This window comes from Sardina pilchardus, chromosome 2, assembly GCF_963854185.1.
Source record: "Sardina pilchardus chromosome 2, fSarPil1.1, whole genome shotgun sequence".
Lineage (NCBI taxonomy): Eukaryota > Metazoa > Chordata > Actinopteri > Clupeiformes > Clupeidae > Sardina > Sardina pilchardus.
In genome coordinates this window covers 12,001,683-12,029,500 of record NC_084995.1, presented here as the reverse complement: position 1 = coordinate 12,029,500, position 27,818 = coordinate 12,001,683, and the positions used below count along the sequence as shown (strand labels likewise).

General features: G+C 43.6%; 1 protein-coding gene across 1 annotated transcript; it reads left to right on the top strand.

Moving 5' to 3' along the window:
• Positions 1-4,950: 4,950 nt before the first annotated feature.
• LOC134100719 (CD48 antigen-like) lies at positions 4,951-27,504 on the top strand. The gene is made up of 9 exons (XM_062554108.1): positions 4,951-5,071; positions 12,758-13,057; positions 13,216-13,479; positions 13,921-14,052; positions 14,407-14,438; positions 14,575-14,673; positions 14,868-14,954; positions 25,603-25,693; positions 26,924-27,504. The coding sequence occupies exons 1-9, from the start codon at positions 5,023-5,025 to the stop codon at positions 26,995-26,997; spliced, it is 1,128 nt and encodes a 375-aa protein (XP_062410092.1). The 5' UTR covers positions 4,951-5,022; the 3' UTR covers positions 26,998-27,504.
• Positions 27,505-27,818: the final 314 nt, after the last annotated feature.

Genomic DNA, 27,818 nt, shown 5'->3' with positions numbered 1-27,818 from the left:
AGTGAAGATCAGCCAAAATGACGTAAACTGGCAAAACAGTCCTTGTGAGCCAGGCTCATTACAAAGTCTGTACACATCTCGTAGAAATGTTCAAAAAACGTCCAGTTCTTAAATTAGAATACCCAAAAGAACAAACCAGTGATCCGTATCGCGAAGTGTAGATTCACCCTCAGTAAGCCGCTCAGTCACCTGGCTCAGCGATGTCCGCGGAAGTGTCGGCCAAGTTCGCTGAAGTTGCGGAGATTGTAGCCAAGTAGTCCTCTGCCTCCTTGGGAGAGGAGAATGATCTGTATTGTGCTCCATCCTTGATTTTCAGCGTAGCAGGATACAGTAGAAAGAAGTCCACGCCGTTAGCCCGGGCCGTGTTCATGGCCTGGTGGAAGGCTTGGCGGCGCTTTACAGTAAAGTTGCTGTAGTCTGGCGAAAAACGAATCTTCCGACCATCAATGGAGAGAGGGTTTTTCTTGGCAGCACGCAAGATGGCCTGACGAGTTGTGTAACGAAGCACGTTGAAAATCATTGTACGATTAGCTCCCCGACTGCGTGTGTCACTGTAGATTCGATGAGCCCTCATAATCTCAATCTGAGTGTCCGAGAGGGTCGGGAACCATTTGGGGAGGGAATGAGTAAAATATTGAATGGCATTGGAGCCTTCGAGCCCCTCTTCCAAACCCACGATGCGAACGTTACACCTTCTGTTTCTATCTTCCATGTCTGCCAATTTCGACTCCACGTCTTGCATAGACTGGCCATAACTATTGAGCGCACTGGAATTGCTCTGGACAGTAGTTTTAAGTTGCTCCACGTCATTTTTGATGGAACCCAAGCTTGCCGTTAGGGAGGCTAGTTCAGCATGAATAGCAGTTAGCTTCTCTACGTTGTCTTCCCCCACCTTCTGAAGCTGCGTCAGACGCGGTTCAAAGAAGCCTCGCTGTTTTTCCAATAAGGAGTCCGCAATAGCGTCAACATCTTGCCGACAAAGTTTGTTCTTCGAAGACATCTCGTCCACTTAGTTCTGACACATAAATTGAGGCAATATTTCAACGAATAACTCGCAAGCAACAACAATTTGTCAAGGTCGGGCCAGGAGCTAAAAACCTAGGCTGCCATCTTGTCCAGTAGATCACGTGACTCCACACTTTGTCTAATTTGTTTTTTGATATATGCAAATGAGGCAATATCTGATTAAAAATGTGTACATATACACTCTTGAAGCAACAGCTTTTCTGAGTTGCTTGCAATGTTTATCTGACTGGGAAAATGTTTTTCCCATGGGACACCCCAAAACATTTGTGTAAGAAATACTAGCCTATGTGATGCAGAATACACATTTCCACAGCCAATGGGCTTGGAGTATTTTCTTTAAATGAACAGACCACAGTTTTCTGCTATGAAATTGGGTTATTCAACGTCACGCTTAGTTCATAAAATGGTGGTGTGTGTTGCTATAAATGACAGACCACTATGCTGGATTCCAGTCTTTCCCTTGAGGTCAATACTGCTGCTCAGTCATCTGAATGGAGCCACATCCACACTTCTCATCAGAGTCATCTGAAATTGCAATTTCTCCCAGGGGGAGAAGAAAATGAATATGTCTTCTTAATCTAGCATATTTCTCCTAGACACAAATGAGCTAAATTCAACATTAAAACAAGATGTTTTCCATTCTCTTGTATTCATTAATTTCAACTCAAGATAAATAATCTATTATCTCAATCAAGGCCGTGCAAACACCTTTTGAGGGGTAGGGGCTCAAATTCCATAAAGGGTAGCCTACACAGAACAAAAATGTGTCAACAATTATGTCATCTTTATTTTAAATACTGAAGTACCCTTCTTCAAACAAAATGTATTGTGTAATTTTACATACAGTACAGTACAGTCTTGCCAGAGATGGGAATGATGGCATTACAAACAGTGATGGGAATAACGGCGTTACTAACAGTTACTTTTTGCAGTAACGAGTAATCTAATTGATTACTCTTCCCATTCTAATAAAGTCATCACCATTACAGCCAAAAAAAGAGAATAAACCATTTATTTCAACATACCGTATTCGCTTCATAGCTTTACCCTACATGTAGAATCATCCGACATTGGGATGAAACATGACGCCCATGAGTTTGAATTGTCACAACTCTCTATAAACGGCTCTGCTACAAGTTGTACATTGTCTCAGTTGCATCTCTGTAGTTAGTGTGATGGTATCTGCCAGAGGTGCTGGATCCTGTGTGCCTTTGCCTTGTGCCAGAGATGGCTCATGGGTCAGTGCAAATTAATGAATTAATGGGAAATAAATGGAAAATGATGAGAAATGAACTGAACTATTGGAAAATAAATGGATGGATGAATAAAGTAATTTGTGTATGTTTCTATATTTTCATAACTTGTGGTAATTATTAGGGCCGGGACTTTAGCGCGTTAATTACGATTAATTAATTACACAAACATTAATGCGTTAAAAAAATTGACGCATTTTAATCGTATGCCTATTTATTTTTGCACCGCGGAACGTTTCTCACTGGATGAGTTTCAGACGGACCGATTATACTGGAGCACCAAGTAACGCGCATGAGTTCGGTTCAGACAAAACAAACCACAGTGGCACAGTGAACATGAACAAAGAAGCTGATGTGACCGCGTTGGTTGGCCCCGTGGATGGGAAATGTTGTTACAAAAAACGAACGGATGGAAGCGTAGATAAGAGCATGGTTGTGTGCAACCTATGCAACAAGGACGTATCACCGCAGGTATCACCTCAGTGCAAAACATAAAGCAGCTAGCTGCTAGCGTGGACAAAGTATTGTGATAGGCCTCCTCCAGACACTTGAGGGAAACCTCTGAGCTTTATTTATTAAACAAATAGCAACCGAGTTGCTGTTACAGCCACAACTCACGCTTATAACAGTAATCCACCGCACCTAATTCCATGTCCAACTTTCATAGACCTAAAAGAAACTTCACACTCAGAACCGCATACAAGCACACACGCACACACGTAAACTCCGCCCCCCAGTTCCCCTTAAAGGGACACAACAGGCGCGTTCAAGTTGGCTGCGCAGCACAAAAACTGCGCAGCACAACATGCACGTGGTTAAAAATCTGTCCACGATGGTCTAGATGGGCGTGTTTTCGACTCGGCAGTCGGTATCACATGGCCTCAACTTATCGCGGGAGCAAGGCGTGGCCAGGCGGCTGCTCCGCAAAAGAGCAGCCGGTCTGGAGGTACTGCGGAGAGCAGCGGAGCCTAGACCCTGCCTTCATGACGTCAGGTCTTTGCCCTAATTGGCTTTTACATCCCTGACGTGTGTGCAGGTGTTTAGATGCCTCCCCATATCCACAAGAGTCCGTGCGGGTCCGTGCCTCGTGATTCGTCACATGGTCAAGTCTAGACCACGGGAAGTAGAGAGTGTACAACTTCATAGCAGCGTTTGCATCCCCGCCCCTGCTGCCACCGGCAGCTCTCGTTGCTGCAAAAGGTCATTTGGAGTTGAACTTGAACACGGCTAACAATTTCATGAACTCAACTCAAGGCAACAGGTGACACAATTAACAGGATATCACAGTATTATAGTTTACAGAAGGTCTACCTATCTATAGGCTACATGAATTTCTGAACATGTACTATTTCTAAATATGGTATTGCTACACTTTATGGCAAAAATTGCACTGGTCTGTTGGACTTATTAATAAACAATATTTGTGTTGCTTAAGCTTAGGCCTATGTATTCAGTCATTATCCAATAGTAGGCTATACTAAAAATCCATGTGAAAAAAAAATACTTCTCACTGTTCTCAGGTCATATATTTATATACAATTAAAATGCGATTAATTTCGATTAATTAATTACAAAGCCTCTAATTAATTAGATTATTTTTTTTCAATCGAGTCCCAGCCCTAGTAATTATGATAAGTAGGTGTACTGTATTTCTTCATCTGATAGTAGATAGATTTCTCCATCTGATAGTAGGTGTATTTCTTCATCAGAAAGGTAGGTGGATGTCTTTGAATTACCAGTGTGTCAGGATGGGAATTGATAGGATCTTATCAATATTGATGTCATTGTTTATTGCTTATTGGTCCGAGTCTTTATCAATTCTCTTCTCAATTTTCTCTGTGAAAAATGTGGTCCTTTTCAGCATTGGCACAGTAGTTATTATCTCGAAGTCTCAAGACAGAGTCAAGTAGGCTAAATATTTTAACATTTTAAAATGAATTGCAGTGCTCTCTTTAAAACGGTATGGAAAAGAGTGGCAAAACTGATCGTTAAAGTAATACCTATCTTTAAAAGTAAATGTGTATACCTGGCAGCATTGTCTGCATTTGGTAATTCACTCTGGTTTATCCCAGCTTGTTCAATGTTCCAAACACATATTGTTGTGTTCCAACCTACAGTACATAGTTCAGTAAATATAGCTTGACTGCAAAACCTTTGTTTGGGCACGTACAACTTAGATTGCTGCTTCAGAAAAACACTTATAATAATGTTGTGTATCCTAATTTTGGTGGGCATCATAGCTGCTTAGAATAAGGGAAACAACTGTGATGTGTGTGTTTCAATTTCACATTGTGTTCATTCTCAGAAAGGGCTGATAAGAGGAATTGATAACTCTGGAGGTGTACGACTCCGATGGATTCAACATTCTGGAACCAGTCCGGACTCAATTCTCAATTCTGCCTTCCCACCTCTGTCGGTGTGGATGTATTGTGCGATGCTGTACAATGAAACAGCTCTGGTGAAGGCAAACATCCCACTTGCCTTGTATTGTCTTGATTTGATATCCAATTACTTCTCTCAGATTAGGAGGCTCTTGATACAAGGCTTAGGAAGTGAAAAAACTTGAGGGGAATAGAAAGTGCACATGTTTTTTCAGGTCGTAGGTGTTTCTTTATAGGTTTGGATTTTTAGACAGTCTTGGTTCTGAGGGAATGCAGGCTTCATAAAAACCTTCAGCTCAACCTCACAGTCTGGCACCTATGGATCTGTTGATTGCATAATTTGATTGTCAATCCAGATCGAGATGTGTCTCTCTGTTGTGCTACTCATCCTGGTCAACCCCCTCCATACAGGTAGGAGTTATTTTGATCTGCTAGAGCAGGGGTGGGCGAGTGTTAAGGAGATAACTTAACGCAAAAATAGTGAGAACAAAGGAGGAAGAAATAAGGGTAAATATTACCTTCAGGGATCCTACTCGTAATCCGTAATTTTACCTTAACGCTTATTTCTTTGACAAACATCTCAGTCACGTGATAAGTGAAGCTTCCCATACTGTAGGTCTTAGCAACCCGTCATGTCATGAAAGAGAACCCAGGGTGACCTAAATATTAGGTAAATAAACTTTGAGCAGAATCTAAGACAGTGCAGCAACTACATTCCTGGATTTTGTCTGATTTGATACGGAATGACCCGTATTCATTTTCCTATTTTTTTTGTTATTGTTTATGGATCAATAAAGCACACCACTGAGCCCAGCTCACTGATGAACACTTGAGCTCAGCCCTACAAATTGCCAAAACTGAAATTAAACGTTCATGCACTGGCATAACAGGGGTGTCCAGTGTTGTTATCATGACTTCATTGTGTTTTCTTTGTTCTTTTACCTCATATAGTGGCCTTGCCCATCCATCCATTTTTGAATCCCAATGTGGCCCTTGAGCCACATCACTTGCCCACCCCTGCTCTAGAGCGGATCTAAATAATTGTCTTGCCCGTTGCATCAATTTGTCAGGTTTGTTTAGTTTTCTATGACTTACTAAACAGCTAAGCCCCTGCTAGCAGCTTAGCTCTTGGCAGCTTTAAGCTCGCAAATGTTAACTGTCTTCCCGGCTTCCGGTTATGACGTGGACCTGAGAAGTCACAGAACCCATGTGCTCTGGCAATTTCTTCTATATAAATATTTAAAACCGTTTGTTCAAAGACGTGAGTAAGTTAGGTCGATTGATAAAAGTACAAGTTATACATAAGAAAGACAATGCCAAATAAACCGAAAGGAAAAGACAAGAAAAGCGACAAACTATCTTCCCAGCTTATTGTCTTCACTTTTGACACAGCCCAGACTGCAACCTCACTCCAAAGCTTGGAGTAAGTTGATTTCAGACCTTACGGTGCTTATACGATCCCAGATTGATCTAAAATTTCCACAAAAGTCCAAGCTTGACTTGTCAGAGCTTCCCGACCCCTGTCGTTTTGGCGGGCTACGAGACATTGCTTTGACACCGAAGCCCTCAGTGCCGACCTCAGGACACCAGGGTCACTTCTTCGACGCTCTTGACGCATTCTCCGATTCAGCCTCCTTGCTTTAGCTTCGGACCGTGTCTTTTCATCCTTACGCAGAACAGTGGCACTTGTGCACATAGTAAGAAATTCCGTTTAGAGCTCTTAAATCTAGTCTTAAACGTTTGTTAGGGAGAACATCTGATTCTGATGATTCAGCCCACACCTCCACGGCTGGCAGTGCTGGGCACTCTGAGTTTCGTGAGCCTTCTCCGGGTCATTCCAGCGTTAACAAACGTCAGCACTCTCCTTCACCTGATCGCAAGTCTAAACATAGACGCAGAGACATCAAAGCTTTAGATGAACGGATGTCTACCATTGAAGCTGCTCTTGGCCCCATTCCTGCTAGGCTTACCGCAGCATCGCAGCAACCCACTGTGGAGATGGAGAGTGTGAAGGCTGACAATGCAGATGTGTTGTCCGTTGGCGTGACAGATGTGGCGTCTATAGCTCTGGCTTCAGAGAGTGAGCAAAATGTTGATAAAATCTCTTTCAGACATCTTCGACCATGTCTGTCAGCATTTCAATGTGCAGTACCCTCCAGCTGAGTCCCGTAGTTCTTTTAAATTAGATGAGTTTAGCACCTCTAGAACGGACACCCGCCTTCTGCTGTTTGAGGACTATGTGTGAGCTTCAGCACACATAAGTACAGGTGCAATACCCAGCAGTGCCCCAATAGGCCCATAGAGGCCCAGGCAACAAGCTTTGGCACCCCGACCCAGGTCGGCTACAGTTGGGGGCATGGCCCCTGAGTGCGACAGGCTTCTAGCAGCAGGGCTGTCTTTTGTCTTTTGATTTCAACAAAATGTGAATAGTAAGGACCTTGACAAACACCATGCCATTGCAAAGTGAGTTGAACAGTGTTACTTTCCTAATTTTTTGTAGTGCCTTCGAATAATATGGGAGACATGAAAAGCAATATATCGCAGAATCGAATTGCAATACTTGTTGTATCGCAATACTGTATGCTAAGAATCACAGTAATATCAAATTGTGGCCCAAATATCGCAATAGTATCGAATAGTCATTTTTTTGCCAATTCCTACCGCTAGGAGCTGCATGCACTCAGCACAAACCCATCGTGCCTGATGATTGCACAGGACAGATCCAAAGCAGTACTTCGGCTGAACACCTTCTTTCTTTCTGATGTGAGTCCGTCATCCCATACTGTGCAGTCCCTAGCGGTTTCAGCTTTTTACCCTCCACCATTCTTTGGATGAGGCATGCAGGCTTCATGCGCTTTGCCCAGTTAGGGCTATGGGCTATGTTTTGAGGGGGTCAGCCTCAGCAGCATATGTGAGGCTTCCAGTTGGGCTATGGCCACAACGTTCATGAAGCACGCTCAGTGAACCCAGACACCTGTGGGTGGCTGTTGGGTGTATATATAGTTGTTTTGCTAATTGGTGCTGTTGCACCTTGTTGCATTACCGTGTTCGGTTGGATTGGCCTGGTAACAGGTAGACTAGGAGACTACACACTAAGGTTAGTACTGCCTCGCTATCACATTTGTGACATCTCTGCTATTGCCTTCCCATTGGTCTTGGCAACCCTTTACGTCATGAAAGAGAATGGGGTTACGGATGTAGCCTTGGTTCTCTGAATAGATTAACGTGTCACCAAGCTTCCACATCGCTCATATGACCTGGTGACATAGGTGTTTGAGTAAAGTAAAGGCAGTATGTCCACTTAAGGGCATAGCTCCCTAGGGAGTGGGGGTGTAGCTGACATGACGCGTGTCTCTTTGAGACATCTCAGTCACATCACGCGATAAGTGAAGTTTCCCAAAGGTCTTGGCGACCCCGTCTCTCTATTCAGAGAACCAAGGCTACATACCCCACGTTTTGTAATATTTTTACACTCCCAGTAATACCTGTTCTCTGAGGCTATAATAGAGCTAGAGAGTTTTATTTCACTACCAACACACCCATGTGTCTGTGGTGCAGCATTAGTGATAGTCTGTGACCCTCTAAACCCTCTAAAGATCTTGTGCAGGTTTAATTTACCTGATTTACTCCCTCCATGATGCTCTGCACTGCCTTCAGTGTGGTTCTTTAGTTATAACACTTCAGAGTTACTGCATGCAGCAAGTCACAACGGAAGCATTTCTTGGAAATGTATAATTAGCAGTAACCCCTAGCTGCTGAAAAAAAAGCCTGACCAGCTTAAGGTGGTTTGTTGGTTGACCAGCTCGTTAACCAGCTTGTTTTACCACTTTACAATGGTTGACTGGCTAGACCAGCAAAACATACCTTCAGCTGGTTTACCTATACCTTACGTTGGTCATTCAGATGTTTTTTCTTGTCATACCATCTCAAGTTGGTCATTTTAGTTGGTGTTGCTGGTCTACATTTTAGCTGGCCATGCCAGCTTATGTTGGTCATTCTAGCTAACCAGCATGATCATCATACAACACCATCAATATCAAGCTTGGTAGGCTGGTAACCAGCATCTTAAATCAGCTGTATCCCTTACTCCCTCAGATGGTCACACCTGCATGACCAAATGATGGCCCAACCAGTTATACCAGCAAAAAGCTGGAAGAAAAACAGCAAAAATCAGCTACCAGCCTGGTTGGTGTATCTGCTATGCTGTACTATTTCTGGCCAAGGACCCTATTTGACCACAGCTATAGCATCTCTTCCTCATCTAGGTCATGGGCCATGACATTTCCTGTTAGGTTCAGTATAATAATCACACACACTCATTTCTCAGTACAATGGAGATGCATCTCTCTGATGTGCTATTTCTTGTGAACTACATCCTACAGACAGGTTAAGCCTACCTTACATTGCCAGACTTTGCAAAGATTTGGAAAAGATTTTTGAAAAACTACAGTCTCAGACCCTCTCACATCTAGAGACAATTCATTGAGTTTTTAGTCACAGGCCAGTCTCAGATTAGGATTTTGCAAAGACTGTGGGTCACTATTTACAAGACTGCTGCTAGATTCCTTCAAATTATTTCCATCGTGCAATAGGCTACACGTCATCATTCACAGGAAATTACATGATCGCCTACTCATATCAAAGTAATTTTTTCGCGTTTCTGCAGCATTGTTTGATGTGTGACATCACTAACAGATATAGAGTTGTTCTGTCACGTAGAACAGCCGACTAATAAATTATAAGAAATGAAATAACAAATAATCATAAAGGCTACAGCTGTCGCCTATTTTGCCCCTTCCTGTTTCATGTTCGCGCAAGGTTACTATTGGTTTTTAATGTTCACGTCACTATTTGCATGAGCCACGACTGAAAAGACTTCCGATAATATCAAACATGTTTGATATTGTCGTAACGGCAAAACTAGAAAAAGACTGCCTCCGACGGACTTAAAACAGCTAAGATTGGCACCTTACACTAAACGATTTAGATGACGGGAGCGCGCTGCGATTTCAGTACAACTCCCAAGATTTCCGCCCGATTGTGGAAATTTAGTCGCCGACTGTTAAAACAGACCAAAATCGTGCAATGTAAGCCAGCCTTTAGTTGTTCAAATATCTTGACTAAGCTAGACTGTTCTAACATAAACCAAATTGCCCTTATTTCATTGCTTGTATCATTTCATACAAATATGTTTGACTAGTTGTCATGGTCTGTTTAGCATATGAATATAAGTGACCTGACAGAATGTCAGGATGTATAGAAAGATGTAGCCTACAGTGCTGCACAGCTCTATCCAAGGGGTGTTTTACTGCTGCTCACAGTGCTGTAAAAGCCTTGGTTTTCTTTATAAGGTCTGTCAACAGGAACACACTTTTAAACATATCTACTGTCTTGCCGTCAACCCCTCCACTAGACCTGTTCAAAAAAACCTTTTTTTGTTATTTTAAAGCCAATTGCTGTGATTCCCATTCTCCAAGCTGTGTAATGACAAGATATGGTAAACATTTTGATTTTCGACCATGGGAAGGCCTGCCTCATGAGCCATGAAGTTTTTATGTTGATTTATGTGAAAAACGCTGGAAATTTTGGATGTTGGTGTTCTATTTTACATTATAACTTGACTAGAATTAACCTTAGAGCATTATATGTGGTACCACATGAAAGCTGATAAAATTTCCTTAAATATGATACCCAATACATTAACAATCTAGACTATTATGGCTGTCTTAGAAACGAAAATATGTACATTTTCGGGAATTTCAGAGGTGTCAGGTCAGACAATACACCATTGTGCCTCAGACATGTTTACTGATTCAACCAAATATAGTGGCAAATATAAGTTTGAAAGAAAATATATTTTATAGGATTGGAACATTGCAAATTACTAAGTCAGTTGGAACACAATATCAGCGTTACTATTAACATCGAACTAGATAGATAGATAGAGATACTTTATTAATTCCGAAGGAAATTAAGGACTAATAAACTATACTTACACAACATTATACGTTACATAATCACTTATTCAATGTGGCTTTCTTGGAGCTGTCAAATTTCCTCCTATGATACTCCACAACTAGACCATGGTCTATTTTCTATTTCTTTTATTATTTTGTTATTAGGCTATTGGTCGTGTAGGTGGGAGGGAAAAGTTGTTCCACTCAAATAGAACGGGAACAGCACCCCGTTTCAACAGCCGTCGACCTGTTGTTGCTGATGCTGGTTCACGGATGTCTTCTGCTTTGAAATGCCGGCTACACACCCGGGTGTGAGGCGTTACAGTGAATTTATCTCTGCGGATAGCAACAATCCACTTACGCCGCAGCTCCTTGTCGGCAGGAAAAGTAAAAAAACTAAGCACAGTGTTGTACTTCGCAGATGCCTGGCACTGTGGCACACAACAGTGTTCGGCAGTTGTACCAGGCACTCTCTGGTATTTAAACGCTGACTTTTTCATATCGATATTGTATACCAGCAATAATCCAGACGGATATCCAAAACCGTTGTAGGTCTACGCGTAGGTGGTACGCGAGCTGATACGCGAGCCAAGCAGGAAACGCGGGAGGGGTTGGGAACCGCTGGCTAGGCTACTGTAACGATCAGACAGTAAAAATAAATACATAATTTCGAATCAGGTCATAATGATATGGAAACGTGAAATTAAAGGATCTAATTTCTAAAATATATTACGCTAGCCTACGTTTTCATACAAAAAAAGGTCGGCTTATCAAACATGATGCCTGGAATGTGTTACTTTTTAATGTAGGCTATCGGATGGTGGGGTTACGCGAGCCAGGCAGGAAACGCGGGAGGGGTTGGGAACCGCTGGCTAGGCTACTGTAACGAGTTAGACAGTAAAAATAAATACATAATTTCGAATCAGGTCATAATGATATGGAAACGTGAAATTAAAGGATCTAATTTCTAAACCCTATATTACGCTAGCCTACGTTTTCATACAAAAAAGGGCGGCTTATCAAACATGATGCCTGGAATAGACGCTGTAGCCCACTAGAACAAATGGACAGTAGTAATGGAACGGAAGTAATTAAGTGTTTGACATTTCAGCGGAAAGACGTCACAATGGCCGTTGGCATTTAGGCTATTGTATAGCTTCACTAACTACTTCTGTATTGTTTCTTCCCCCTAGCGTCTTGTATAACTTGATTGTCCTTATGTCTTTATGATTTTGAGTTGTATGTTGAAATTTCATTAATAATAATAATTTTCTTGAACATTCACGTTATTTAATGAAAACATGTATCCTTGAACTATGCGTGATTTTCCTAAAACCGAATGAAACCTAATTATGTTCACGTACTTCTTAAAGTGACAGGCACTCAATTAGACCTACACACCACCCCTGTAATATCATTAAAGACAAGTGTAATCAATATGAAGTATTCAAATTACTGAATATTTTGAGTAGCCTAATTATGAATATGCTATAAATTGTTAACAAAATATATAAAGTGTATGAATTCAAATATGAAATAGAAACAAGACAAGCCATTTTCTGAGCAGGGTTGAGCAGAGACTAGGATTGCCACTGCTCTGAATGATCTGTATCCAGCTTAAGGCAATACGGTTTTGCCTATATTTTTGTAATGTAATAGACACAGTCACACTTTTTAAAAACTATTTCAGCTTGTGTAGGTCTATCAGTGCTTTCTTATTGAACACAATACCGCGATAATTTTGGACTCTATAATAGTGGGGTTAAATTTTCATACATCTCTACTTGGCAGTATAATGTATGGAACGGTTGAATATTGGCTGGTAAAAATGTTGAGTGGCTGGTATCACAGTGGCAGGTGGACAAAAAAGTTAATTTCCATCCCTGGTGTGAACTAAGCCTTAGTGTCTCAGCAAGTGCTATTATGGAATATAATTACTGATGACTGTAAGCAGTAAAAGTACATATGAAGTCACCATGTTGTTTCATTCTTCTTCGCACATATATTACACAGCAGCATTGCCCATTCCTGCCCATGAATGGTCCTACGCTATAGGGCTCTGTGCATGATGAACTGTATCTTGTGAATTACACCATTTCAAAACGTTCACAACTGGAGCTCTTTTTAATGGTTTTCGCAGCTGGGTCACCTACCTCGGTGTTCAGACAAACTGGAGGATCCGTCACTCTGGAATTTCACCAGCGGAGAGGAGAGACAGACAGTATTAAGTGGGAGTATGGTAAACGATATATTATGACCTACTCTCCTGATAAGAGGCGTTTGAAGATATCCTTTCTTGAAGGCAGAGTCCAGTTCAACAATGAAACCTTCTCTCTGGAGGTGAAGAATCTGCAGAAGAATGACAGTGGACTCTACAGCGGAGAGATAATAAGCACGTCTGAGGAGAACATTCGGATGGAGTACAAGCTCTCTGTTCTGGGTAGGAGTATATGATTTCCTGAAGGCTATTGAACATTTCATATTTACCTTTCTCACATTGTAGTAAGATACCAAATACATTCATGTCTTCAATGTATCTTGTAATGCAAATCTGTCTTTCAAAATTAGTGTGTGTTTGTGTGTGTGTTTGTGTTTCAGATCCAGTGGAGGCTCCTGTCCAGTCTGTTGTCTCTAACTGGTCCAGCAGTGACTCCTGTAATGTGATGGTGACATGTAGAGGTCGTGACCTCTCTCTGACCTCCACCTGTAACAGCAGCATCTGCTCTCCAGAGGGAGGAGCCTCCGATGACTCCACCCTCACCATCTCTGTCAGAGAAGGTGTTGTCATCTGTAACTATAGCAACCCAGTCAGCTGGAAACATGCTACATTGGAAATCAAACCTCTGTGTCCAATTAATTCAGGTGAGAAAGAGAAGGAGAGGTTCAGACACTGGATTCATCTGTGTATCCATGGCAATCACATCATCTGAGACACTGAACTGAATACAGTGAGACACTGAACTGAATACAGAACAGAGGTGTTCCAAAACCATGTCATCAACAGAATGATTGTAAATGAGTTCTTCCCACTGCATATGCGTATGGTCATTACGTGATTTTGACAATGAAGAGGATGTTGTGTATCAGGGCTGGAGAAAATGAAGATGGGATTTATTTGTTACAATGAAAATAATAATTGCAACAATATTATAATTAATTATAACGAAAACTAATTATGAATTATGGTTGAGAACATAAATATGTGAAATATTTGAAGAACATATTTGTACAGTGTGCATAGAGTCATGGTGCATAGTGATAAAGGTAATAACATGTGTATTCCCTTCCTTGCTATAACCTCAGAAACTCCCTTCGTATCTATGATTGTGATCTCCCTGGTAATTGTCATGATTGCTGGCACTGCCGTTGCTGCTGGTGCTGCTAAGCATGTGTATGGACAAAGGAGTCGAGATGGTGCAACAAGAACAGCAGCAGGTAGACATTTGTAGAGACACAGACAGAGGCATTATAGTTTTTCACAATTGCTAAAACACCTTTTTTGAAATACTCAAAACTGTAATTTTTCAAACTACATTCTTGAAACCTTTGAATTTTGTTCCAAAACTGAACAATCACCTCAAAACACTTTTAACTTTGTTCAAAACTAACTAATGGTCTCATCAATGAACTAATGATCATTCACACATCAGGCAAAATGAAACTCCTGTAATAGGAGAACATACTGTAAAGTAACAGCAGCAGGTAAAGAGACATTTGTACAGGTACAGAGGCCGTACAGTCTTTTACTGGCACTCTGAAAGAGAAGTGATACTCACCATGTACTTACAGGTCCAACCCAAACAGAATATGCTGAGGTCACGGTGAGCAGACTATTTTCCTCCCTTATCTTCTAACGGTCACATGTATGAAATTATATTTCCTAGTGTCCATTGTTGAATCTCTCTTGCTGTCAGTAATTGGACTCACAATGCTGGTGTGTCTCATGTCTGTCTGTAGCTGTCTTCATCTCCAGGGTCCCCTGATCCAGCGGCCTCCATATACACCACTGTGCTGGATAGAGAGCCAACTGCAGCTGAGGAGAGTCCTTATGATGAGGTGAACCCCCACAGACACTCGTCCATACATAGTGATAAGGGGGAAAAACTACAGTACATACACGGGTCTGCATCAATATAATGGATCATGTTGATAACTCAAGGGATCACACTGTATTTTGAACATGGTTGTCCTTTAATGAGGCTCTCTTTCTCCCTATAACCCCATGCAACCGTGTCATCATGTGCCTGTAGATCTGTCTGCAAACCCTTGATGTAGACAAATCCTCTCGGAATCCACCCAAAAACCCTAGCAGCAATGGAGAAAGACTCATTTGTCAGGTAAACATTTACAAATAAAAGTAAAGTCACTTAGCCTGGCTGACGCGACCACATCTCAATGAGACGTGGTCTGGCAACCAAACGTTCATTTTCTCGTATTTGAAAAAATGCCCAGATCCGTTCCTTGGCCGCCACGGATGTCTATCAAATGCGTCTGTGCATAGCTCACCATCGTCTTGCTTTCGCCCCTGTTCTGTGATTGGTCCCCTACCTCAGGCAAAAATTAGGGCGGTAGTTTCCAGGCTGCCTTTGCAGTGTTAATGAAATCGCGCTCAAAGCAGCATGGGAACACCCAGGCTAAAAGTCACTAGCATTTAGTCAGGGCCCTCAGAAGTCTACCAATAAAGTGTGGAGCTACTTTGAGCCTCATCAATGGTGTAAACCAGTGATTTATTTGCATGGCTAGGCCGATGCCAAGGCATTCCCATTGAAAACCTGTTGGTAGCATCGGCTAACGAGCGGCAGATTTCTGAGTGCAGGGGGCAGGTCGAGATCAGCTCTGAGACAAACGCTCACACTCGGTATCATGTTTCAACACACTTTAAGTCAATATCACACCGGAATTCTCCTTTAAGACACTTTTATTCAAAGAAACACAAATTCACAAGGGATTTCAAATCTATGGCCATGCAGCATCATTTTGAGTATTAACAGTATTACGATAGTGATAGTATACCCAACACCGCTCTGAGAGCTAAGCGGCATGGTATTATGTGATAGATCTATTCACTCATTCTCATGACTAGATGAAACTTGTGAGAGAACATTGCACCGGTTCTCTGATAACAGAGTGAGGTATCTCACTATGGACACCCTCTGGCGTGACCAACCACAGAATCACCAATTACACCACGTCTGTCGCAGACAGACCAATCACAGCTGTGATACGGAGGCCCGCCCTCTGTATTTATACCACAGTATCACCAGCTATTCGCCATTCACAGCATGCGCTCTTCCCCATGCGTGATTGCAAGAAGGGAAGTGTGGTGAGATACCTCACTGTTATCAGAGAACCGGGGTTATGTAAATAACCTAACGTTCTCTTTCTTTTTTTTTTTTTTCCCCAAGTTTGTTTATTTTGCTTTTCTTTACAGATACAAAATAAGACAAACAACAAATCAAATCAAATCAAATCAAATCAAATCAAATTAAAACAAAACAAAAAACACTACAACCCTCCACAGTCAGTAATGAGGATTAAATACAAAAACAGACACATACATTATCCAAATTCAGCAAAACATTCCAATACAATACAATACAATTGGTAGACACCCCAATAGCAAACAAAATACCACATGTAACCAGGTCTAGGCCAGTCTAGTCAGGAATATATGAAAAACTAGTACTCTCAAAATATTGAAAAAATGGGCCCCAAACTTTCCAAAACTTTTGAGGAGAACTCCTTGTAGAAAGTCTAATTTTTTCCAGTTGAAGGAAATAAAGAACATCCGCCAACCAGCGTGCATGACAAGGGGGGGTTCTTAACTTCCACTTAGTCAAAATGAGTCTTCTTGCTAATAAGGTGACAAAGGCAATAACATCTCTTTTAGATTGTGATAGGGAAGGTACAAAGGAGGAGACACCAAACAATGCAATGAGAGCATTCGGCTCAATCCTCACTTCAAGTATGTCTGAAATAGTTTTAAAAATGTCCGTCCAGTAATTACACAGAGAGGGGCAGAGCCATAACATATGGATTAGATTGGCTGGGGTTTGCTTACATCGATCACACTCAGGAGATACATCTTTATAGATCTTAGCTAGCCTCTCTTTAGTGTAATACGTGCGATGCAGTATTTTACACTGAATAAGGCCATGGCGCGCACATATTGAAGATTTATGCACACGACTAAGAATTTCCTCCCACACATCATCAGATAACTCTTCCCCCAAATCCTCTTGCCACAAGGCCCTTATCGAGTCAAGTGGATCTGAACGAAGAGAGAGAATTTGATTATAGATATCTGAAATTAACCCTTTCAATGAATAACTAGGTTTGAAAAACCTATCAAGAGGTGGCTCGTTGGGCAAATTGGGGAAGTTTGAGAAGGTTGTGCGGGCAAAACTACGAACTTGTAGGTATCTAAAAAAATTATGTTTAGGGAGTGAAAACTGTTCAGAAAGCTGTTGGAAGGATGCAAAGGTGTTGTTAATATATAAATCCTGAAATGATACTAAGCCTTGATCAGACCAAATTGAAAAAGCATTATCTACAAGAGATGGACGGAAAGTATGATTATTGGCTATTGGAGCTTGAATGGAGAAAGATTGTAAACCAAAAGAGCGTTTGAATTGAGCCCAAATTCTAAGAGAAGTTCTCACAAGCACATTCTTACTGTATGGAGAAGTGGAGGGTAAAGAAGAAGAATGGACTACAGCCTCCAAAGAAACTGGTTTAGTAGAAAGTGCCTCCATAGTTACCCAAGTGGGCGCGGGATCCAAAGATTTATATTGGAGCCAGAATTTTAGAATTCGAATATTAGCGGCCCAGTAATAGAATGTCATATTGGGAAGAGCCAACCCCCCAAGTGGTTTGGATCTCTGTAAATATTGTTTACGTAATCTAGGGACCTTTTTATTCCAAATGAATTCTGAAATCAGACTATCCAGTTTGCGGAAAAAAGACAGAGGGAGGAAAATGGGGACAGACTGAAACAGATATAAGAAACGTGGGAGAGTAGTCATCTTCACAGAATTGACACGACCAGCTAAAGACAAGTTGAGAAGAGACCAACGTTCAAAGTCCTCTTGAGTTTTAGATAGCAAAGGAGCAAAATTTGCCTTGAAAAGGTCTTTGAATTTGTGAGTGACGTGAATCCCAAGATATTTAAAGCTTTGATGGGCTACTTTGAAAGGCAGGTTGTGTAAAGGGAATGTCTGAGCCGCTGTATTGATAGGGAATATCTCGCTCTTGGTAAGATTTAATTTATAGCCAGATATTTGACCAAAGGACTGAAGACAGACCAAGGCAGCAGGAATAGAAACAGAGAGGTTGGAAAGAAAGAGTAGAAGATCATCGGCATACAGAGAAACCCTTAATTCAATACCGTTTCTATGTATGCCAAAGATATCAGGGTTACGACGAAGTGCCACAGCAAGAGGTTCAATGGCAATTGCGAATAGAAGAGGACTTAGAGGACACCCTTGTCTTGTAGAGCGATGGAGTGGGAAGTACTCAGATTGAATGTTATTGGTTCTAACTGAGGCCAATGGAGAAGAGTAAAGCAGTTTAACCCAGGATATATATTTCTTCCCAAACCCAAATTTTCCCAGAGTGTAGAACAGATAGTTCCACTCCACTCTATCAAATGCTTTTTCAGCATCCATGGATACCAACGCTTCTTCCATAGGAGAGATAGAGGAATTGTAAATGGTATTAAATACCTGTCTAAGGTTAGAGAAAGAGTGTCTATTGCATATAAAACCGGTTTGGTCTGGTGAGATGATACTTGGAAGAATAGAGTCTAAACGGAGAGCCAAAAGTTTAGACAGTATTTTAAAATCAACATTTAGTAAACTTATAGGGCGAAAAGAGGCACAGGCTAAGGGGTCCTTGTCTTTTTTCAGAATAAGAGAAATAGATGCCTGATTGAGAGTTGGAGGAAGACGGCCATTTTCAAATGATTCATTATATATTTCTAGTAGCAAAGGGAAGAGCTGGGGCCAAAACACCTTGTAGAACTCAGTGGGATACCCGTCCGGTCCTGGGCATTTACCACTTTGCAATGTCAGGGCCGCTGAATTGAGCTCCTCTGCTGTGATAGGCTGATCTAATTTATCTGCAGCAAGTTCTCCAATAGAAGGGATATCCAAACCATTAAAAAAAAGATCATTGAAATTAAGTGAGGCGGAAGTCTGTTCGGTTGCATAAAGTGACGTGTAGAAGTCTTTGAAAGCATTATTAATCTCTATTGGGTCAGAAGTCTTGCCCAGGTCCGTTTGTATCTGAGGAATTTGATGGGAAGACGCTGCTTGGCGCAGTTGGTGTGCAAATAATTTACTAGCTTTATCACCATGTTCAAAATAAGTTGATCTGGTTCTAAGTAGGAGTTCAGCGGAGCGTTGTGTCATAAGGATATCAAATTCAGCTTGTACAGACAAACGTTCCTTATACACATCTGGGGATGGATTGGTGGCATATATGACATCAAGCTGAGATATACGCTGAGTTAGCCTAGAGAGTTGGTCAGCCCTAACTTTTCTCTGATATGCTGCATAAGATATTATTTCCCCCCTGATGTAAGCTTTCAGGCTTTCCCATACAACAGAAGCTGAAACATCAGGAGTTTTGTTTAGGCTAACAAACAGGTCTATTTGACAAACAATAAAATGAACAAAATCCTGATCAGAGAGGAGGCTTGTATTGAGTCTCCATGGAATACGTGATCCAACACGTCCTTTAAAATAAACTGCCATGGACACAGGAGAGTGGTCAGAAAGAACGATTGCCTCATATTTACAGGACGACACTAATGGAAGAAGGTTGTTATCAACTAGGAAATAATCAATACGCGTAAAAGTGTGGTGGACACTAGAAAAGAAAGAATACTCCCTTCCAGAGGGATTAAAAAAGCGCCAAACATCAGAAACCGAAAATTCGTTCATAAAGGATCGAATTACTTTGGAGGATTTTGATGGTGAACATCTATTAGTGGAAGAGCGGTCTAGCTGCGGGTTGAGCCAGGTGTTAAAGTCTCCTCCAAGAATTAAATGATGTGTTGAAAGATCAGGAAGTTTTGAAAACAGACGTTTGAAAAAGCAGTCATCATCCCAATTAGGTGCATAAACATTGGCCAAAACTATATTAGTATTATACATTTGACCAGTAACAATAATGAATCTGCCATTCGGGTCAGAAATCACCTTTGAGTGTACAAATGGGACAGATTTATGAAGTAGGATAGCAGCCCCCCTTGATTTGCCCAGGAATGAAGAATGATAAACTTGCCCCACCCATCCACACCTCAGCCTTGCCTGGTCCCTATCTTTGAGATGTGTCTCTTGTAAGTAGACAATGTGGGCATCTAAGTGTCGGAGATGGTGAAGTACCTTGCTACGTTTTGAAGGATTATTAAGACCCTTGCAGTTAAAACTAATAAATTTTACATTACTTCCTTGCGCCATAAGGGCATAAGTTGCAGCATGACTTCAAACATAGAGTGTCTACCTTGTAGCCTAAAGTAATAAGTGATAAGATGTGACTGTAGCAAACATAAGCATCTGACTGTGAAACAGAGGGAAACCATACAGAATAACACATCACAGAAATAAAAGGAAAAATAAAAACAATAACCACGCCCTCCCCCCCCACACAAAAACATCCAAAGATAACCCCCCACATATGAAACAACACCAAGGATACACCAGTACAGTTACAAAAAACCCCACCCCCCCATCTGCGACAGAAGCTTCTCCCTACTGGAGATGCGCGCATACCCCTCCTATTAATAAACACAATCGCCCTCTAGTTTTAAACACACAAAACTACATAGGCGTGTAAGGAAATGCGACACATAAAGTGAAGTACGTAGGCTCGAAAGTGCAAACTGCACTGTTAACGTCATACCGAGTGCTGAACTGGAGAAAAAAAACAGTAACAGTAGCCTAGAGGCTAATGTTAAAATGTCCCAGGGCTAGCCTTCTCAAAAAGTCACCATAAGAACTGAAAAGCAAGTAGGCTAGCATTATAAAGCAAAATAAGAATGTATAGCCTAGCTACAAAAAATATTTAATCAACCTTCAACTGATTCTGGAGTAGCAACTTTCTGAATGTTTTTCTCAACAAACTCTAAAGCCATGTCAGGATCCTCAAACCTTTCAATGCTGCCGTTTGATAGAGTAATCTGTAGGGTAGCCGGGAAGCGTAGACCAAACTTGATATTCGGGCAGGAGTGGAGCACTTTTTTCACTGCAGCAAATGCGGCCCGTCTCTTAGCCACCGCCGGGGCGAAGTCGGGGAAGATGGAAATTCTTTTCCCTTGGTAAACCAAAGTCTTTGCTTGCGAAGCGCGTCGTAGGATGTCGTTGCGGACTTGAAACTGGCTCACCCTGGCGATAAGCGGTCGTGGAGGTTCGCTCTCCTTAGGTTTAGCGCGTAGAGATCTGTGCGCCCGGTCGAGGGCTGGTTTGTCTTGGAGACCAAGTAGATCTTGGAGTAGCTGGGCCATGAAGTCAGTGGGTTGCTTTCCCTCTGAACCTTCGGGCAGACCCAACAATCGTACGTTATTCCATCTCGAACGCCCCTCCAGGTCGTCACATTTCTTAGTCAGAGAATCAGCCAAAGTGGTCAATGTAGAAACTTTAGCCTCAAGTTCAATTAGCCTGTCACTGTGATCATTAGCAGCGCGTTCTAGCTCGCTAACAGTGTCACCCACCGAACGGAGTTTCTTCTCAAAGGGCTCCAGAACCGCTGTAATCTCCCTTTTCACAGACTGAGACACCACTATATCAAATTTACTGACAATATCAGAACGCATTTCTTCCATCATTTCCCTGATGTTGTCTAAGAGGTTACCATCTGAGGAATCTTCCCCACGAGGTTTGGCGTTGCGGCCCGTTTTGGAAGAGTCTGATTTCGGTTGTTTACCGGTCATCTTCGATGTTAAAAGTTGTACAGTCAGTCTAGGTTGAAGTTATCTTTTCTCAGCACACAAAATATGTCGAGCATACGTAAATATTGATGAGTTATATCATATAAAATGCCACATTTCCAGGAGCCACTGCAAAACACGTCTCACATCGCCAGTTGCTCAACAGCGCCCCCTCAGGAGGAGCCCCTAACGTTCTCTTTCAAACATTAGTTCGGTATCTCACTATGGGAGATATAGCCAACTCCCGGATTGCATGCTCGAGTTCGCAACAGACGTAACATGCCCACATGTAAAACACAGACACTAAACACTATTCAAGTTTCATGTACTGGTCAGACAACACGAGCACCAACACTGAGGATTGCGTGCGGTAGTGAGGGCGCAGTAACATCCAATCGATAAAACCTCATAAAAGTATGGGGATTATCCCAACAGGCAGCTGCACAAATATCACGGATTGATATTCCTCTGAACAGCGCCCAGGACGTAGCCATACCCCTTGTAGAGTGCGCTCTGACACCCCTAGTCTCGTACGCTAAACCAATAGCCTCCACCAACCAGTGAGATAAACGCTGGGCTGAGAAGGGAGGCGGGCGAAACGCGTCCAGGTCAAAAGAATTACACCTTTACAAGATGAATCAACGACCTTCGGGACGAAAGCGGGGTTGGGCTGTAGAACCACTTTATTTAATTCAACTCAATTCCGTCCATAGGTTCGAAGGGCGGATGAGAGAGCGCCTCCAGAACCTCAGACAGGTCCCAAGACGGGAAAAGACGTTTCGTCGCTGGGCGCGAACAGCCTGCCCCCTTCATAAAGCGATACACTAGAGGGTGCCAAACCCAACGTGACAAGCGGAGATAGCTGATAAATATACTTTAATTGTGGAGAAGGCCTTACCCTTATCCAATGACTGCAAAAAGCACAGCACATTAGCAACATCGCACTGGAAGAGAGCTGCGTTATCTCTGATAGCCACATCCTCCCTGGCCAGAGGGGGGCCACGAGGAGCAGTGACAGGCCGTGCTCTCTCACCCTCGCGAGCGTGGGTGAGATGGGACTCATTGGAGGGAACGCGTAAAGCAGCACGTTTGGCCACGGGTGGGCCAGAGCGTCCACACCCAAAAGCGCATCTGTGTCCGCTAGAGAGAAGTAGAGGGGACAGTGCGCGCTTTTGTGCGAGGCAAAGAGATCTACGGCAGCTTTACCGAACCTCTCCCAAATCATCTCGACTACCTGAGGGTGAAGCCTCCACTCTCTGTAGAGAGGGTTCCACCTGGAAAGTAAGTCTGCTCCCCTGTTCAGGACTCCCGGGACGTGTGCGGCGCGTATCGAGGCAAGATGCACGCTGCACCACAGCACAAGTCCGCGCGCCAGCCTGTGAAGCTGCAGGGAGCGCTTTCCGCCCTGTCTGTTGATGTACGCGACCACGGTCGTGTTGTCCGACCTGATCAAAACATGACAGTTGCGGATGAAAGGGAGAAAGTGTTTTAACGCCAAAATCACCGCCATTAGCTCCAGGGCGTTTATGTGGTGGCTGCGGAGGTGCAGAGGCCAGACTCCGTTTGCTGTTCTGCCTTCGTACACCGCCCCCCCAGCCTGTCAGGGAAGCGTCTGTCGTTATCACTTTTCTCAGAGACACCATACTCAGGGGGGCTCCCGTGAGAAAGATTGTGGGGTTCCGCCACCAGCTTAGGGCTGCGAGACAACGCGCAGTGACTGGCACTCTGCGACGTAGATTCCTCCGTGGGCAGAGACGTAGCGGTAAAATCCAACGCTGTAAGTCCCTCATTCTCAGCAGCCCCAGCGGAATGACAGCCAGGGTTGAAGCCATCAGGCCAAACCAGGTAGCCCTAGGAGCTGGCTGTCCGTCCCGCTGGCGAAAGACACCTAAGTATCCCGCCTTTTCTTGTTCCCCTGAGGGTTGCCCGGCCAGTGCCTGGCGGCGGCCAAGGAGAGGGAATTCCCCGCCCAGGACCTTGGGCCTGACGCCCTTGGCTGGTTGCCCGTGGTCTTCTGCTCAGCCTGCTGGGGCCGGGGTGGCCTGACCGGCTGCTGGAAGCCCCTCGGCTGCTGTTGCAGGGGTGGTGCGGGAGCGCGAGCCGTCGAAGCAGGACGGGGTGCCGCTTTGCGAGGCAGGCATACGTCAAACGCCTCGTTCTCCTTCTTCTGCATGTCGCACTTTGTGCGCACAGCAGCGATTGCAGGGCTCTTTCGGGTCGACTGCAGCATCGAGGAGATCCACTTTCTCCTTGTCGTTTAGGGTAGATAGATTTAGCCACAACGACCTCTCCCCCACGACAGCCAGACCCATAGTGCGGCCGCAGCTTTGGACGAGAGGTGCGGAGATTGAGGTCTGTTATGTAGCATATCTCCTCCCAAAGAGCTGGATTCGGGGTGCCGGAGTCCAGCTGAGACCCCATCTCGTCCAGCAGCTCGGCCTGGTAGGCCGTTAGAAGAGTGGTAGCGTTGAGGGCTCTGACAGCCAGGCTCGACGACTTATAAACTTTCTGATAAATGGACGTCGTGAAGCGGTCCATTTTCTCAGGCAGGGTCAGGTTACCCGTGGAGAGGGAAGTTCTCCGGGTCGGGTGCAGATGATGGGCGACAGACGCCTCGACTGCCGGTGGGACAGAAAGCCCAAGCTCGTCCATCCCCTGAACATCCACAACGGAGAAACCTTTGACAGGCACCCGATGGGAAAAGGGCTTGTCCCAGAAACGCTTCATCTCCGCTACACACGCCAGGACGGCGGGAAGGAGTTGTTTCGCTGATGGGGCTCGCGAGGGTAGGCGTTTACCATCGAATTTTTTTCTCGCCGCCCCCGCATCGTTCTGCGGGGCAGGCCAGTCAATCTTAAGCTTCGCTGCGGCTCTTCTGCAGACCAAGGAGGCTGAAATCCACCTGTTCGGGCCTGCCGCTAGCAGTGCTAGCTGGCCTGCTAGCCTGGATCGGCGGGAGAACGCCATCCTCCTCGTCATCCTCGTTCTCACCGAGGAGATGCACGTACGCCTCATCATCATCGTCCTCCTCCGCTCCATCCTGACCCTCGTCCAACAACTGGTCGTCGAACAAAGGAGGCAGGGGAGAGTTCACATCCATGAAGTCTGCCCAGGAGCCGCCCAGTAAAGCGGAGGCGGATGGCCTCTGCTCAGCCGGTTGGGCAGCCGAGAGGCATGGGTCGTCCTTCAACGTCGACGCCACTCGAAGGCGCCTCTCCAGGATCCGCTGCTGCATGCCCCTGCAGTGGGTACAGACCTCCGGGTCGACCAGAGACTGCTGGGCGTGCTTCACCCCCATGCAGGCAATGCACATGGGATGGGGGGTCTTTCCCCGATATCTTAAATACACAATTGGAGGGGCAGGAGCGGGGTCCAGGGGAAGCGGCGCCAGCCCCCGTTGGGCTAGCGGCAGAGCTAGCATTAGCTATAGCCTGAGCCATAGTCAATTCGAGAGTTCGCCTCGACACGTTAACTTCGAAAATATTTGCTTTACGCGACAGAAGAATTCGCTTGATGCGAGCAGCTCGCCTTGACGCGTTAGCTTGAAAAGGGACAGAATGAACCGTAGCCTTCAGAAATCCCTGCGTTCAATGACCAGCCTTGACGGTAGTCTGCAAACGAAGAGCAGAGACTTCGGTGCAAAATAGTTTTCACTGGGAAGAGTGCAAGAATGGTGAATAGCTGGTGATACTGTGGTATAAATACAGAGGGCGGGCCTCCGTATCACAGCTGTAATTGGTCTGTCCGACAGACGTGGTGTAATTGGTGCTTCCGTGGTTGGTCACGCCAGAGGGCGTCTCCCATAGTGAGATACCGAACAAATGTTTGAAAGAGAACCTAGTGTCTACTTATGGAACATGCTAAGTTAAAGCTTACTCGGTGTAGTTTGGAGCAAGATCGTTAGTGATGAATAACATTAGCAATGAATAGCTTATAGTGAAAGCACATGTGGACAAGCTAGCGCGTTAAAAAAAACAGCTGCTATTGTATACCACTGCTCAAAATATAATTGATAAATAATTTAATAGTTTAATACCTTCTCTCTGGAACTGAAGAACCTGCAGACTAATGACAGTGGACTCTACAGAGGAAGGGTCAGTGCTGGGCAGACAGAAACGAAAGTTGAGCATGCACGCTCTATTCTGGGTAAGTGTCACTGAGGCTGTACTATGTAACAGATTCATTTGATTATAGTAACTAATGTGACCTTTGGTTACTCTTACAATCTCTTACAAACATGTTAAGTAAGTTTAAAGAACAAATTTAATTCCTAACCTTCCCAAATCTGAATGTATGTGAGATTCAACAAATTTTGTTTATTGCGTGACTGGAATTGCTTTGAATTGCCATGAATTTAATTCTTGTCAACTTCTTCTCATGACAACTTCTTGTCATTCCAATTCAAATTGAAATTCCTGTGAAGCAGTAGCCTGACGACGTCATACTCAATTCTTATCAGAATATGAGTCTGAAACGGCTCCATTCAGCTGCGATTATGGGGCGTGATTCAACCGATACAGTGCGGGGGGGATAGCTCTGCACTCATTGGATAGACCAAACCAAACAGAACAAGTTATTGGCTGTCAGTATCTGCGAAATCTAAGACAAAAATATGTAGCAGGGTAGGCTATGGAAAACATCCTCCTTCGATTTTAAAAAGAATTCCTTCAAACTGTAGGCTATAATGAACAGCTGGTGAAGTGTGTCGTTAACCCAACGAGCAAACAGACATTTTTAAACAAACGGGAACAACATCACCCAAACATGCTGTTTTAACTGGGTGAAAGTGAAACTGAAGTTTTCCCACATATCCTCGTTGGTCTAAGTGTTCAGAAATAGTTGTGCGAATCCGTGATAAAACCTCCGTTTCAATAGCTAAGATAAACGAAACGCCAAACTGCATGAACAAATTATGCATTCATAGCCATAGCGTTTCTGTTGCAATCAAAATCAACCTAAGCCAACATGGTCTCACACCCAACTCGTTGAACAAGGACGCATGCAGCCGTGAACGTCACTGCTGTTCATCTGTCAATCATCACGTAAAGCCCGCCCTGTGAAATGTGATTGGTCCGAACAGATCTGTATCTCGAATAGTAGCAGCTGAACGGAGCAGTGCCAGACCGAAGTTCCCTGCAGAAAAAGAATGGAGGCGGGGCTAAACTTCGGTCTGGCATCCAGGCTAGTGAAGCAGAGCCAATTCAATTCAAATTCATGAATTGAGTGGAGGCCAATTCTAACCCACCAGATAAACGCAAACACAACTACCAAAACTGATATTACACATTCCAACATTCACACACATTGCATTATGGGAGTCCAACGCAACAATCCAAATGCACCGACTTTCCAATGTGTTTGTGTGTCTCTGTGCAGCCTCCAGCACCTGCTGCATGGAGGATCCCCATCAGCCAGACTCCAGCCTCTATGCCACAGTGAAGAGGACCTGAGACCACGGCTGCAGAATGAGGCCCCTAATGCAGATCACATGTACATCATCTCCTGAAAGTGTGATTGTGATTAAATGTAGGCCTATATGCAAAGCCAAAAAGCAAAAAAGAATCTATGGATCTATGTGTTTTTTTTTTTATTTTTTTTTTTTTAGCTATTCTCAAGCCATAAATTGCTTTACATTTTGTATCTACAGTATTTGAGAGAAAGTGTCATGTTCTGAACCAGGCAAGTGCAAAATTCAGCATTTTAGAATTGGCCTCAATTCAGTTAATGAATTGTAATTTGAATTCAATTGGCTCCGCCCCACAGGAAGTTGAATTTAATTTGAATGACAGAAGTAGAATTCAATTCATAGCAACTCAAAGCAATTCCACAGTCACAAAACAGACAAAATGTGTTGAATCTCACATACTGTACATTCAGATTTGGGAGGAAAGAATTTTGCACAAGCCTGATGGTCTGAGCAGACTTACAGTGCCCTCCAAAAGTATTAGAACACATGCTTAAAGGGATAGTTCGGATTTTAAGACACGAAGTTGTATGGGTTCCCTGTCAGCAACGTAGTGCATCAGCACTGACTTACCCCCGACAGCGTCCTGTGAGCCGAGATCCAGCCGGTTTTTGATCGTTTTTGATGCCGGACTATTTTCTTCAGCAAGTTTCTGGGGTCACGAAAGTAAAGTGTTTTTCTTCTCAAAACCATATGCGTTCAACAGAGTGATATATTTGCACCACAAAAACGTTGTCCAGCTGTCAGTAGCGCGCAGTGATAGGAATCGCGAAAAATAAGTAAGTGATAACGAGGTTTGAATTTTTC